The sequence below is a fragment of the Hemicordylus capensis genome, chromosome 1 (assembly GCF_027244095.1).
Source record: "Hemicordylus capensis ecotype Gifberg chromosome 1, rHemCap1.1.pri, whole genome shotgun sequence".
Taxonomy (NCBI): Eukaryota; Metazoa; Chordata; class Lepidosauria; order Squamata; family Cordylidae; genus Hemicordylus; species Hemicordylus capensis.
Genome location: NC_069657.1, coordinates 418,082,416 through 418,096,770, shown reverse-complemented (window position 1 = coordinate 418,096,770; position 14,355 = coordinate 418,082,416). Strand labels below are relative to the sequence as shown.

Below are 14,355 nucleotides of genomic sequence, written 5' to 3'. Positions count from 1 at the left end.
ATTCGTGTGCCAGTGTTGCTATATGCGGATGATGCGGTGTTATTGTCCCAGACCCGTCTTGGTCTTCTTAGATTGCTGGCAGCCTTTGCCCATTATTGCAATGACAATAACTTATTTATTAACTATGAGAAATCTAAAGTCCTGGTTTTCACTAAAGCTAGGAAACTTTATAAGTGGGTGGTAAATAAGGAATATATCGAGCAGGTTTATAAATTCAAATACCTTGGTATACATTTCCAATATAATCTTAACTGGAAATCTCAAAGATTGTATTCTATCTCTATTGCTCGTAAAACTCTCAACGCTCTTCTGCGATTCTAATATTCCAAAGGAGACCAGTATATACCTATGGCTCTCCAAGTTTTTCGAGCAAAGATCGTAGCTCAATTACTTTATGGCGTCCCACTTTGGATTCAGGGAGTAACATCAGAGATTGAAAAGGTTCAGTCATTATTTCTTAGGGCTATCTTTGGGGTACCCAGATGTGTACCTTATTCAGCATTATGTTTCGAATCTGGATCCCTTACTATTTTTTTTAAAGCATGGGAACTTACTTTCACCAGATGGATTAAACTTTGCTTGGATATTCAGGAGCCCTCCTATTTTTTGTTTCTATGGAGAGACTCCTTTCCTAGCCCTTGGCTGTCATATGTCAACAACAAAATATTGCAAATGGGTCTATCTCCTTCTGAAATTTTACTCATGGGAAATGAGAAGGTGAAGGTTACACTTATGCAACGCCTTCATGACATTGAGCACCAGAATCTTGTTTCTAGGGGAAATAGGACCTGCTCTCCTCTATTTTTTGGTATCATGCCCCCTTTGGGGAATAGAGGTTCTAAATATTTAGCTTCCCTACACTTTTTAAAGTTTAGGATAGCTTTTACTAGGGCCCGTATGAATGTGCTGCCTTCAGCCCTTTTGGAAAAAAGATTTAACAAGGGATCGTCAGATTTTGGCCTATGCCCTTGTGGTGCAGGCCTCCCTGAAACAGTTTCTCATGTGCTGTTATATTGCTCCCTGTACTCTTATACTAGTATACTAGTATACTTATACTCATATTCCCTCTGTTAGAACAATTCCCAGGAAGAGCTGACTCCTTTTATTTGAATTTTTGTCTTGAGGATCAAGATAATGAGGTTACTAAGGTGGTGGCGAAATTCTTTTATGTCGCTATTAGACTAAGATCCTGTTTAAGATCTAATTCTTAGGAGCTATTGTTTTGTCCTGATAATTATGTATTATATTACTGCTGGCATATTTTGCTTTTAATCTTGTTTTAATCTTTGTATGTTCTCTGTATGGCCTACGGCTGTAATAAATTGATTCAATACCTGGGTTAAAGGGTGCAAGTGCACCCTTTACCCCAGGTACAGTCTTGTGTGTATGCTCGGGCTGTACGCAGCCCAAGCATACACAAAGATGGGTGCCTAGAGTGCCTGTCTCATGGGGATGCATTGTCCTGGCCTCTGGAGATCCACACTGCTTGGAGAAGTGTGAATAATTGTGGAGCGCAAGCCACGCTCCATGCAGCATCTTCAAGATCGTCTGGGGGGAAAGTGAACTGGACCCTGCCTTCCCCTCCGTCCGCCTGCCTAGTCGTGTGAATAGCCTTAGTCAGTTTTTTCATGTCTAAGAGCCTTGCATACCATCAACGGCATCTTAAAATATCTGGTGCAAAGAGCTCAGTTCTCAATAATCAGCACAATGAAAACAAGCTCTCCATTCATTGGAAGGAGTCAGCAGGGAGAAGGGTTTGCCATCCTCAGCAAATTATTTTATAAACAGGGAATTAATGCCTTGAAGGCACTCTCATTCTGAAGCCCATGATAGAAAGTTCCGAAGAATCCCGAGTAATGAAAACAAAGATTCTAGAAGCACGGCATCAGCTCCAACAGATGACCATTACACACACACACACACACACACACACACACACACACACACACCCCGCACCACTATAAACAAGCTACAAAAGTTGAAAAGGAGGCTAGCCAAACTGCTTTGTTACAGGTTTGCGTATGGTGTGGAATACTTCAATGATAGCATTTAAAGGAAAACACAGCTATTAAAAATGGCAGAGTGGCAAAAATTTGGCTCCTTTCATGCATACCTACAGCTGTCTTTTCCTATGGTGTGATCGCACATCGTGGCACCACATATGTGAATTCTGCAATCACAATCATCTGGGCACATCCCAGGGCCGTGCAGAAAACTCCCAAGCCCACATGATCCATTTAGGAGGAATATTCGCCTTGAAGAGTACATTACTTCAGAACTTCAGTTCTTGAGTATCAAGATAGATGATGAAATTATCTTGATGAAGCACACAATGAAGGTGGTCAAATTAATACACCACTGGTATTTGCCTTTTTCTATACTTTCAAGTCTTTCCTATTTTGATGGGTGTATTCCTCAGAGTTGGTTTGCTGCAGATGGTGCCCACGCCAACGAAGAAGAAAGAGCTGGAGAAATCCAGTGAGGAAGTCCAGAAGTCCAGTGAATAGCTGAAGAAGCCCAGTGAGGAAGGACTGTGGTGGCAGTGGCTGTCTTCTGAACTCCCCCCCACCATACACACATGCAAACACAGGCTGCAAGGGGAAAATGTATCTAGAGTCTGAAGAATGTTCCCAAGGCATGCAAATACATCAGGAGGCAAAATATTCATATTTTGAATCAATATTCAGAATACATGTGCAGGTTCACATGTAGCACTGAACCTGAGGTTCAGTGGAGTGGCTGAAGCCCTGGGAATGCACACGCCCTACTTCTGATCTCATGAAATATGGGCCGAGATTGGGCGTCTTGTACAGACTCACCAGTCTCAGCATATCACTCCTATCTTAAAAGATCTACATTGGCTGCCGATAATTTTCCTAGCAAAGTACAAAGTGTTGGTTATAACCTATAAAGCCCTAAATAGCTTGGGCCCTGGGTATTTATGAGAACGCCTTCTTTGCTATGAACCACACCGCCCATTGAGATCATCTGGAGAGGTTCATCTGCAGTTGCCACCGGCTCGTCTGTTGGCTACTTGGGGACGGGCCTTCTCTGTTGCTGCCCCGAGGCTTTGGAACATACTCCCTGCTGAAATAAGAGCCTTCTCATCTCTGACAGCTTTTAAAAGGGCAGTCAAGACCCATTTGTTCACCCAGGCTTTTGATTACATTTTGCTTCAATTGTGTTTTATTAGTTTTAACTTGTAAAATTTTAATTCTTGAAATAGGTTAATCTTTTTATTGGTTGTTTTTATTGTCTTGTAAACTGCCCAGAGAACTTGCGTTTTGGGCGGTATAGAAATATGCTAGATAGATAGATAGATAGATAAATAAATAAATAAATAAATAAATAAATAAATTGCGGCACAGAACCCGACATCTGTAACCAAGATTTGAAGTCAGGGACAGATGCAAGGTTCTGTACTGCAAGCTTGTCTGCACCTCGGAAGTGCTCTGCTAGAGCAGAAACACATTGCCTGGCCCTCCCGCAGGGTGCTTCTGTATTGCAGGAGAGTACCCAAAGTGTTTTCCCTCTGCACAAGAGTGAATGAACTTTAGGACTCGTCTGCGGGGCTAGCGGGGCATTGTGGCTGGTGTCAGGAGCACCCACACGCTGTTAGATAGGATGACAGCCATAGGAACACAGGAAGCTGCCTTATACTGAGTCAGACCATTGGTCCACCTAGCTTAGTATTGTATACATAGACTGACAGCGGCTTCTCCAAGGCTGTAGACAGGAGTCTCTTCTCAGCCCTAACTTAGAGATGCCAGGGAGGGAACATGGAATCTGCTCTTCCCAGAGAGAATGCATCCCCTAAGGGGAATATCTGACAGTGCTCACATGGAGTCTCCCATTCAAATTCAAACCAGGGCAGATGCTGCTTAGCAAAAGGGACTATTCATGCTTGCTACCACAAGACCAGCTCCAGTATTTATTTGCATGCCAGTTTTCAAAAATAAGGTTCTCATAAAGTGATGAACACAGAACGATAAAAACAATAAACAGATAGATCTGCTCTGCAAGCCAATAATGAGCACCTTCATAAGCTTTTTCCCAACAGGCATTACAAAAACTCAGTAAGATACAAACAAGAATTATGCCTTTTCCACATGCTTCTTATAACAGTAGGATCATGTACTAAGCAACACTATCAAACAAACCGACATTCCTGATTACTTTAACTGGGTAGACTCTTAATTTCATGAACAATACTGTGATATTTTCTTGACATTAATCATCATGAGACAGTCAGGATCCTTGGAAACAATGCTAACAATGTTGCATAAGCCAATTCCCTACTTTCAGTTCTACAGCATGGAAAGATATTCATTCTCCTTCAGCAAAGAAAGGCAGAGATCTAAGCAAAACCGAAAAGCAAAGGGTTGGATATATATCACTACTATTAAGAGACAAAATAGTTCTACACCACTAATTGGATTGGTGTACTTGGGTATTCAGCTTAATCAAGGTAATGAAAAGTACCATTTAGAAACAGTTACTTGACGAAAATGAGATCAAGGGAGCTTTGTACTAAAAATTATTTTTTTAAAAAACTCATGAGACAGTCAAGATCCACCCCTTGAAGTAACCATCTCACACAGCAACACTTTGAAAACATGCACAAGGTGTACAACAAAGCAAAGGAAAGATAGACCAAAATGTTTGAGGACATTAAGAGTGACCTTTTGCTTGATGGAAAACACCGGCGGGGGGTTGCGGGGGATGACAACCGTTTTTCCTTCTTGATTTATATTCCCACTTGCCAGCACACAAAACACATTTGCATCCTGTATCACTTTCCAGGAAAGTTAAAATCACAGGATGAGAACAACATGCTGATACGTAAATGATGACGGAAGACAGAGCGCATTACAAATTCCTCATTTTATCTTACTTTGCTTCACATGCTGAGTGAGAGTAGGGGGGAAATCTTGGGAAATCGATCCTTGTTAGAAACATGAACTATGAGGCTGGCAAGGAGAATGCAGAGAAATTGAATTCACAAAGACAGATGAGTGAAACTAGTGCAGTTGAGAGTGACTTCAAAATGCTGAATGGCAGGCTTACTCACAATCCTATGCCTACAGATGCTTTAACCATCATATTTTGCAACTGGGAGTCCTTTACATATGTGACCTTCACAAGTGTTTCTTATACATTTTTGCTGCCTTTCTGACTCTCTCCAAAAATGCCATTCAGAATGAGGAACAGAATTGAAATAAAGAAGTGAGCAACTGAAACAATGGACACCTCAGGCTCAGATCAGACACAACTTTCCTCAGGACTACATTGGGGACTTGTGGGCTCTTTTTCCTCTCACCTGCATCAATTTCATCTCCTTCTCATGGCCTGATTTAACCAAGGCGTAGAGGTCATTCACACAATCAAAAACTGTGTTCCACCCGGGTTTGGGAGCTGTGTGTGCTCCCTATTTTCGGTTGTGTGGAAGCAAGGTAGGAGGAAAACCTGGGTAGCTTTTCCTCCTACTTTGCTTCCACACTATGAACCCTTTCTCATGATCGGTGAGAAAGGGCTACAGGGTCAGAGGGGAGGAAGCCTTTAAAAGCTTATTTCCCTGCAGATAATCCGCTTCTATTTGTTGGGCAGGTGGATCACCCGCCCAGACGATAACTGGCTGCTTCTAGAAGCTCAATGGTCACGGTGCTGGGACATGTTGCCCCCTCCCCTGGAACTCCCATAATGCAGAGCATGGGTACGCAGTGCATTGTGATGATTCCCTGTCCCCTCCCCGAAGCCGACAGGGAGCCTTGTAAGCAGACGGGGCTGACAGACAATCCGAAAAACAGGGTTAAGAGTGCACTCGCTCTTTTAACACTGTTTAAGAGTGTGGTTCCAGAGGCGAGTTTGCCACCAAGGTGCTGCCAGGATCGAGCCCAATCCTGGTGGTTCTTACGTGCGGGCAAAACTGGGCTTGGTTTTGTTAGCCTGGTTTTTCCTGAGCATGAGAACAACCTCAACCAGTTCTACCCAGGTTTTCATCTTACATTGCTTCCACACACACAACCAAAAATTGGGAGCACACAAAGCTCCCAAACCTGGGTAGAACACAGTTTTTTATTGTGTGAATGACCTCTCTGTGTTATATATGGATTGGCACCAACCAGGGTTAATGTTAACCAGGATTAAAGAAGAGAAGGGTTTGAAAAGGGTTTGAAAACGTAACCCAAATTAGCGTCAATGCAGATGTAATGCTATGCCACTGATAAAGCAAACCATGGAAAGCAAGTGGAATTGTGCAGGAGAAGGGAAAAAAAAGGACAGAGGAAGGAGTATACTTTAATATAGGTACCAGGCCTTAACAATGCAGAGAATGCATCATGGGCAGGGGTGGGAGAGACCTCAAGCTAGAGAGAGTGCAGAGTACCTCCTGAACTTTGTAGAGTGCTTACAATTTTCACAAACTGTGAACAGACCAGTCCATATCATGGACAGGTTCAGATGGCACAGTGATACAGTGAGGGAAATAAGTATTTGATCCCCTGCTGATTTTGTCCGTTTGCTCTCTGACACAGAAATGACCAGGCTATAATTGGAATGGTAGGTTTATTGTAGCTGTGAGAGACAGAACAACAACAAACAAACCCTCAAAAGCCCAGTGCCCAAAAGTCAGCGATGGATTTGCATTGTAGTGAGGGAAATAAGTATTCGATCCCTTCACAAAAGATGTCTTAGTACTTGGTGGCAAAACCCTTGTTGGCAATCACAGAGGTCAGACGTTTCTTGTAGTTGGCCACCAGGTTTGCACACAACCCAGGAGGGATGTTGTCCCACTCCTCTTTGCAGATCCTCTCCAAGTCAGAAAGGTTTCGAGGCTGATGTTTGGCAACCCGAACCTTCAGCTCCCTCCACAGATTTTCTATGGGATTAAGGTCTGGAGACTGGCTGGGCCACTCCAGGACCTTCATGTGCTTCTTCTTGAGCCACTCCTTTGTTGCCTTGGCTGTGTGTTTTGGGTCATTGTCATGCTGAAATACCCATCCACGACCCATTCTCAATGCCCTGGCTGAGGGAAGGAGGTGCTCACCCAAGATCTGACGGTACATGGTCCCGTCCATTGTCCCTTCGATGCGGTGAAGGTGTCCTGTCCCCTTAGCAGAAAAACACCCCCAAAGCATAATGTGTCCACCTCCATGTTTGACGGTGGGGATGGTGTTCTTGGGCTCATAGGCAGCATTCCTCTTCCTCCACACACGGCGAGTTGAGTTGATGCCAAAGAGCTCGATTTTGGTCTCATCTGACCACAACACTTTCGCCCAGTTCTCCTCTGGATCATTCAGATGTGCATTGGCAAACTGCAGACGGGCCTGTACATGTGCTGCCTTGATCAGGGGGACCTTGCGGGCACTGCAAGATTTCAGTCCTTCACGGCGTAGTGTGTTACCAATTGTTTTCTTGGTGACTATGGTTCCAGCTGCCCTGAGATCATTGACAAGTTCCCCCCGTGTAGTTCTGGGCTGCTTTGTCACCATTCTCATGATCATTGCAACTCCACGAGGTGAGATCTTGCATGGAGCCCCAGACTGAGGGAGATTGACAGTTATTTTGTGTTTCTTCCATTTGCGAGTTATCGTGCCAACTGTAGTTACCTTCTCACCAAGCTGCTTGTCTTGTAGCCAAGTCCAGCCTTGTGCAGGTCTACAACCTTGTCCCTGACATCCTTCGACAGCTCTTTGGTCTTGGACATGGTGGTGAGTTTGGAAGCTGAGTGATTGCTTGCTTCTATGGACAGGTGTCTTTTATACAGGTACTGTAACAAGCTGGGATTAGGAGCACTCCCTTACAGAGGGTGTTCCTCATCTCAGCTCGTTACCTGCATACAGTAAAGACACCTGGGAGCCTGAAATCTTGCTGGTTGATAGGGGATCGAATACTTATTTCCCTCACTACAATGCAAATCCATCGCTGACTTTTGGGCATTGGGCTTTTGAGGGTTTGTTTGTTGTTATTCTGTCTCTCACAGCTACAATAAACCTACCATTCCAATTATAGCCTGGTCATTTCTGTGTCAGAGGGCAAACGGACAAAATCAGCAGGGGATCAAATACTTATTTCCCTCAATGTAAGTCCGATTCCACCAACTGTCAGTTCCCAGTGAGCATGTGTTCCTGTCACAAGCTGCGGACTCCCTGCTTCTGTGTCATCCGAACCCAACAATGTTGGGTTGCCAGGAAAAACCTCCCTCCAGCACCTGACATTTGCCAGCCAGCTTCAGGTCTTGATTACAGATACTGGGTGGTGGAGGGAAGTGCTGCTTGGCAACCCAACATCAGGGATTTGAATGTCACGGAAGGAGGGAAACATGCGGCTCGTGCCAGGGGTGTGCGGATGCTGGGTGGCGAAACCAAACTTACTGCTGTATCGTCTGAACACGCCCTTTAATTCAAGGCCCCCAAAGCAACAAGAGACTAATTTCAGCCAGGATGAAGGCCTCTCAGGACTTCACAGAATGAAGCAAGAAAACTGACTATCTAGAGCAGGCCTGCTCAACTTAGGCCCCCCAGCTGTTTTTGAACTACAACTCCCATAATCCCCAGCCACAGTGGCCAATAGCTAGGGATTATGGGAATTGTAGGCCAACATCTGCAGGAGGGCCAAAGTTGAGCAGCCCTGATCTAGAGACACTAAAACAGCAGCTCAGGCTTTTTCCTGGAACTGCAGATACTGCACTCCACTGAAAAAAAAATCTTAAGAGCATAGAGCTATACCCAAGCAAAACGCAGCAACAACATATGGTGGATTCAATCTATGAAGCAAGAGAACAGCGAAAACACAGCCGTTTAATCTTCAAACATTATAAAAAGGCATCTATTTCGGCACCAAGGGATGTATAGCACTTGAAGAGCTGACTTAAATTAGCAATCCATGAAAATATCTACTCTTCAGTGGACCATAAAGGTTGTTTTATATTGGGTAACTATTCAAATTGCAGGTGTTTCAGATACACTGAACATCTCCACCTGCAATGGCTGGCAATTCAGAGAACAGCTGGAATGCCACAAAGCTGCTGTTTAACACGTCTGTAATTAAAGTGGTGCCTTCCAGAAAAAAATTGCTCTGAAAGTAGGCATGCCAATATCCTTTCTCTTATTCCTGCCTATTACTGCTGCACTCCCAGATCAAAGCAGAAATATTTATTACTCTGTCTCTATAAATGGTTCTAGGAGGCTGAAACTAGGAAGCTGCCAGTGAAATGACTACATTTTTTTAAAAGGGGCATTCTCCCATCACGCTCAGGGTTCTAGAGAACCTAATGCCTCTTATTCTGAAATAAAATAAAACTTTAAAAAAAAAACAACAACCCTAAACCAGAGAACAACAATATCCCCTGTACAGGCAGACCTCGTTATCTGTGGGGGTTCTGTTCTTGGTTGAAGCCGCAGATAGTGAAACCATGGATAATGAGGCATTGAGGAAATGGGAATTGGGGGGGTTAGGCTCCTGGAGGCTAAAAAAGGCTAAGAACTGAAGAAATAAGAGAAAGAAAATGCCATACTGTACTCTGCTGGTCTCCAGCTGTCCAGCAATGCCCTGCCAAAGCCACAATTCCACAATTTTTCCATGAAAAAAGCGGGGGAGTCCAAAAAAGAGCCAAAAAATGGCTCTGGGTTGCAAAATGGTGGCCAGAAATGACTTCAAAGGTCATTTACAGCCACCTAGGAACCACAAATACACAGTTTTTAACCCTTTTAAAAACTGCGTTTACCTAGACTGGGTGTCAATTGCCCAGCCGCGGATAGGTGGAACTGCAGATATCGGGACCGCAAGTAACAAGGTCCACCTGTACTACAATGACTTGGTGCAGATTTAATGCTAGCTTCTTGCAAACTATGGATTTCAAACCAGGGTTAAAAATAGATTTTCAAAACCTGGTTAAGAGGGAGCCTGGATTAGCATTAATCGCTGTTAGACCTAGTACAGATATTCTACTAAATCATGTGTACAGGCAAACAAGGGCAGGGAGGGGAAATTTGCACCACAAAAGAAGATGAGCATGAGTACCTGAGACTGGCTCCCAATTTGCAAACCATGGTTTTCATGAGCCAGTGTTACATCTGCTGCAGGCCAACATTCTTAGCTACAAAGACTGAAGAATAAGAGTTTTCAATACCTTGTGACTTCTTGCTTTAGTCGGGCAACACTGGGCACGTAGAACATGACCCCAAAGAAAAGCAACGGCTCGCTGGAAAACTTGTCCAGCTGCTTTTTCAGAGGTTTCTCCAGTTCCACCCATCGCACTTGCTGGTTCTTGCTGTGGAACCAAAGGCCAAAGTAGTGTGTCTAGAGAGAAAACAATTTAAAAGGAAGTTTATTCTCTGGGGAAGTTTACACCAAGCAATAAATACTCTTGCCCTACCATTAAATAGATGTCTCTGTTTGATAGTAACTCATGAGCCCAGTGAATGACCTTGGAGCATCCGAGGCTGCAAGTGTTGATCTGATCAGTCCTTTGGATGGAAAACCACTTGGCGCCTCACATAGCAGCAGCAGGATAAATAAATATTTTTCAAAAAACATTTAAGTATCAGTATGTTTTGTGCTACCACCCCATCTGAAAGGGCATCTGAAACAGAGCACTTTTCACAACATGGGTAGAAAGTTCAAGGATGAATTCACTGGACCTTGGATATACAACTTAGGAACTTAGAAGGGGAGCAACTGAATTTGTTCATTATGTCCATATTGGTATGGACATAATATTCCCCATCCTTTAATCAGAGTAAAGGAATGTTCTCTCCCTGCAGATCTACCCTTATCAAGCACAAGGTAAATTACCCTGAAATAATTTGGTGTTTATTTATTTAACATATTTTTATACCGCCCAAAACATACGTCTCTGGTATTCTGTTTGCACTGACATTAAACCATGGTCAAGGCTAATCAGGATGAACCCATGAACCAGTGCTTGAAGCTGCTTTCGAATCCTCCATTAGGAACAGAATCATCCCTCAGTAAGTGTGGCTCTTATTTAATGTCAGAACACACATCTGTTTCATTTCAGAACAGATTTAACTGGAGTTATCAGTAAATGGATTGCAACCCGGAAATCCTGCCTAGAATGTTGAAAGGCAGAAGGGGAAGATAGTAACTAAAGGCACTGGCTGAGCAGCAGGTCGGCCTCCCCCAGCTCCATGTTGCAATCCCATTTATTTAAAATATTTCTCAGCCACTTCTATTGAAATCAATATCCAAGGCGACTTACAAAATAAAAATATCAGAGACAATACATATTTTAAACTTAAACAAGAAGATCAACAGGCTTCTTGCACGGTGCATTAAGCAATGCATTGTGGGACCTCCGGAGGCCAGGACGCATCCTTCTGGTCTCCAGCCCTCTGCGCTGCAGGCACACAGCGTGGATGATCTGGGAGCATGGTCTGTGCTACCAGCAACATTGCAGCCATCATCTGGGAGGATGGTGAGTTTGACCAGCGCCACATCCGACCCACCTGGTCATGTGAACGACCTCAAAATGTTGGTGCCTTTGATACCAGTTAGGGGAGGGTGTTCCACAGAGTACCATCACTGAAAAGTTCCTTTCCCTCCACCCCCAATCACTACCTGCTTAATCACATGGGGATTAAGATGACCCAGGGACCAAGATGGGGATGACCCAGAGACCAACCTGGCTGCTGCATTCTGTACCAGCTGCAGTTTCTGGACTACATACAAAGGTAGCCCCTACATAGAGTGCATTGCAGTAGTCAAGTCTGGAGGTTACCAGCAGATGTACCACCGTTCTGAAGTCATTTATCTCAAGAAACAAACACAGCTGGCATACTAGCCAAAGCTGGAAGAAAGCACCTCTGGCCACCGCCTCAACCTGGGACAGGAGGGAGAGGTTAGGATGCAGAAGCACTCCCAGACTGCGTACCTGTTCCTTCTGGGGAAATGTGACCCCATTCAGAACTGGTACAGTATACTAAATTATCAGTACACCATCTACAGACAACTGTTCGAGGAGGTATAAAAATGTAATTATAAATATTAACTGATGGGTGGATGGATGGAAAGATAGATAAGATTTATTGACGAGAATACTTGTTTCCAATATCAGCTATGTAAAAATGGTTCCAATTAGACAATGTGATTTAAATGTATATCCGTTGGAGGCAAACTAAGAATATGGAAATGAAAAGCAGCTTTTAACAGAAGTAGCTTTATTAAAAAATAGATGTAATACAGACATAATTTTTCAGAAGAGAGTCCAGAAACAAACTAACAACAAAGAAAAGTATTATCTGAAGCTCTTCCAACATTCCAAGTCACAATGAGCATGCACAAATTTCTCCTCTTGATGTCTGGCAAGCAGCAGCAACTGTACAAAAAGCTGTCCAAGTGGGTGCAACCCAGACATTTATGTGATGACTGTACCCAAGTTAGAAATCAGCCTTCCTAGAATGCAGGAGAAGCAATGCAGCTTATCATGCACTCAAACATACTGCTTTTCTGGCTAACTGAATGATCCAAGTTGCAACTGCAAGTGCATGGTGGTCTGTGCTGAAAAATGCTGCCAATCAGTTGCACCCCAGCTGCTTTGCAAAAGTGTTTCTGCAAAGATCATTGTTTGTCCTATATACAGTCTGATTTCTCCATTATAAAAAGAGAGAGAGAGAAACAATTCAAACAGGGTCTGAGCCAACATCCAAGAAATACAGTATGTGAAGAATTACTAAGAAGTCAAGACTTCATCTTTGTTGAAGTCAAAACCACACTCCTTGCAAAAAAGGTGTAGGGGACAACTAAGGGCCCAGAGCCTGACAAAAAGACCACCATCACCCCAAAACAAAAAAACCTTAAGAGCAGTGGTTCCCAACCTGGTGTGCTCCAGATGTTGCTAAACTACAACCCCCAGCATCCCCAACCACAATAAATTGTAGCAGGGGATGCTGGGCAGGGGCGTAACAAGGCTGGAGTGGGCCCAGAGACAAAATTTTAAAATGGGCCCCTCGCTGATACACACACTTCACAATATATAGTCATGTGACTTGCCTCTGGGGGGCCCCTTGAGGCGTGGGGGCCCCCAGGCAGCCGCCTCCCCTTGCCTAATAGTAGTTACGCCCCCGATGCTGGGAGTTGTAGTTCAGCAAAATCCTGAGGATACCAGGTTGGGAACCACTGTCTTAGAAGCAAGAAAAAGGAAGTTCATCATCTTCATTCATTAGTTTCAGAATCCCTAGACATACAGTATTAGAGCTGATTCATGTTGCCCCACTAATGAGGGAATGGCAAGTTAATGTCCTATTTTGGAATTTCAAAGGAAACAGATATTCTCCCAGTAGTGGCAAGCACAGGCAAAGGGAATGGAGAGGCTTGCTGTATATCTCTTGGCATTTCCTGTGTTCCAGGAGGAAGGGGACGGGAACTGCCAACACTGAATCATCTTCGCTTTGGGCAGAAGCCAGGTGGTTTAGAACGATAGCAGCTTGCCCACTCTAGTAGCACCTTTACCAATAGGAAAGAGAGGGTAGGTGCTGTTAGCGGGACTGGTGCTTTCATGAGCAGGGTTACTAACCTTCCAGGATTGGTCTGGAATCTCCAGGAATTGGCATCAATCTCCAGTTAGCTATTGAAAGCCATTCTGGAGATGTTAATGGCTTGCTATTGTGAAAAATACTTTTGGAAGGGGGGGGGACCCAGGAGATTTCCGCTTCAGACAGAGCTGGCAAACTCATGAGGCGAAGTGATGCAGCTGCCTCGGGCAGTAGGCACAGGGGGTGGTGCTGCTCCTTGCTGCCTCCTCTCCCTCCCTCCACTCTACCAGCATAAGATGCACAAAGATACTCCCGCCAACTATCATACCTCTTCTGCCTCCATGGTCGCATCCTCCGCCTTCTTCCAGAAGGAGGAGAAGAGCAGACAAGGAGCCACATAAGCAAATCCAGCCTAAGTTTCAGAGGCTCTGAAAGGGCACAGGGCAAGAAGAACGGGCTGCCAGCAGCTGCTCCTTCTGCACAACATCCTTTTTAAAGCTTGCAGGTTCAAAGGTTCTAGGGAATTGGCATCTCTCAGTCTAACCCTTGTAGGCCTTGAAAGTGGTGTCAGCAGCCTTTCAAGGGCTGTCAGCAGCCTTTTCCTATTTGCTCCACCCCTTTTGCAGCGTGGAGGGGGCGGGGCTAGGCAGCAGTTGGCGCCTTACCTCAGGCCTTAGACCATGCCAGCTGCCAGAGTAAGAAGAGAGCAACTGCTAAAAGAGGGCTCAGTGTGGCAGTTTCTCCTCCTCTCCCAAAGAGCAAAATAAAACCTGTTGTGTTATGCAAGCTGCTCTCTCCTTCTTTGCTTATCCTGGACCTGGAGCAAATCTGTCCATTCGCTTCTTTAGGTTTGAAATACTAA

The 14,355-nt window shown here is 44.3% G+C and overlaps 1 protein-coding gene across 3 annotated transcripts in view; it reads right to left on the bottom strand.

Annotated features, from left to right (window-relative positions):
* The window catches only part of PTPN14 (protein tyrosine phosphatase non-receptor type 14), a 177,881-nt gene that overhangs the window by 84,679 nt on the left and 78,847 nt on the right, over nt 1-14,355 (bottom strand). For all 3 annotated transcript variants that reach the window (XM_053309371.1, XM_053309384.1, XM_053309376.1), the window contains exon 3: nt 10,130-10,299. In XM_053309371.1, coding sequence (XP_053165346.1) covers nt 10,130-10,299 — 170 coding nt within the window. The remainder of the gene's footprint in view (nt 1-10,129; nt 10,300-14,355) is intronic.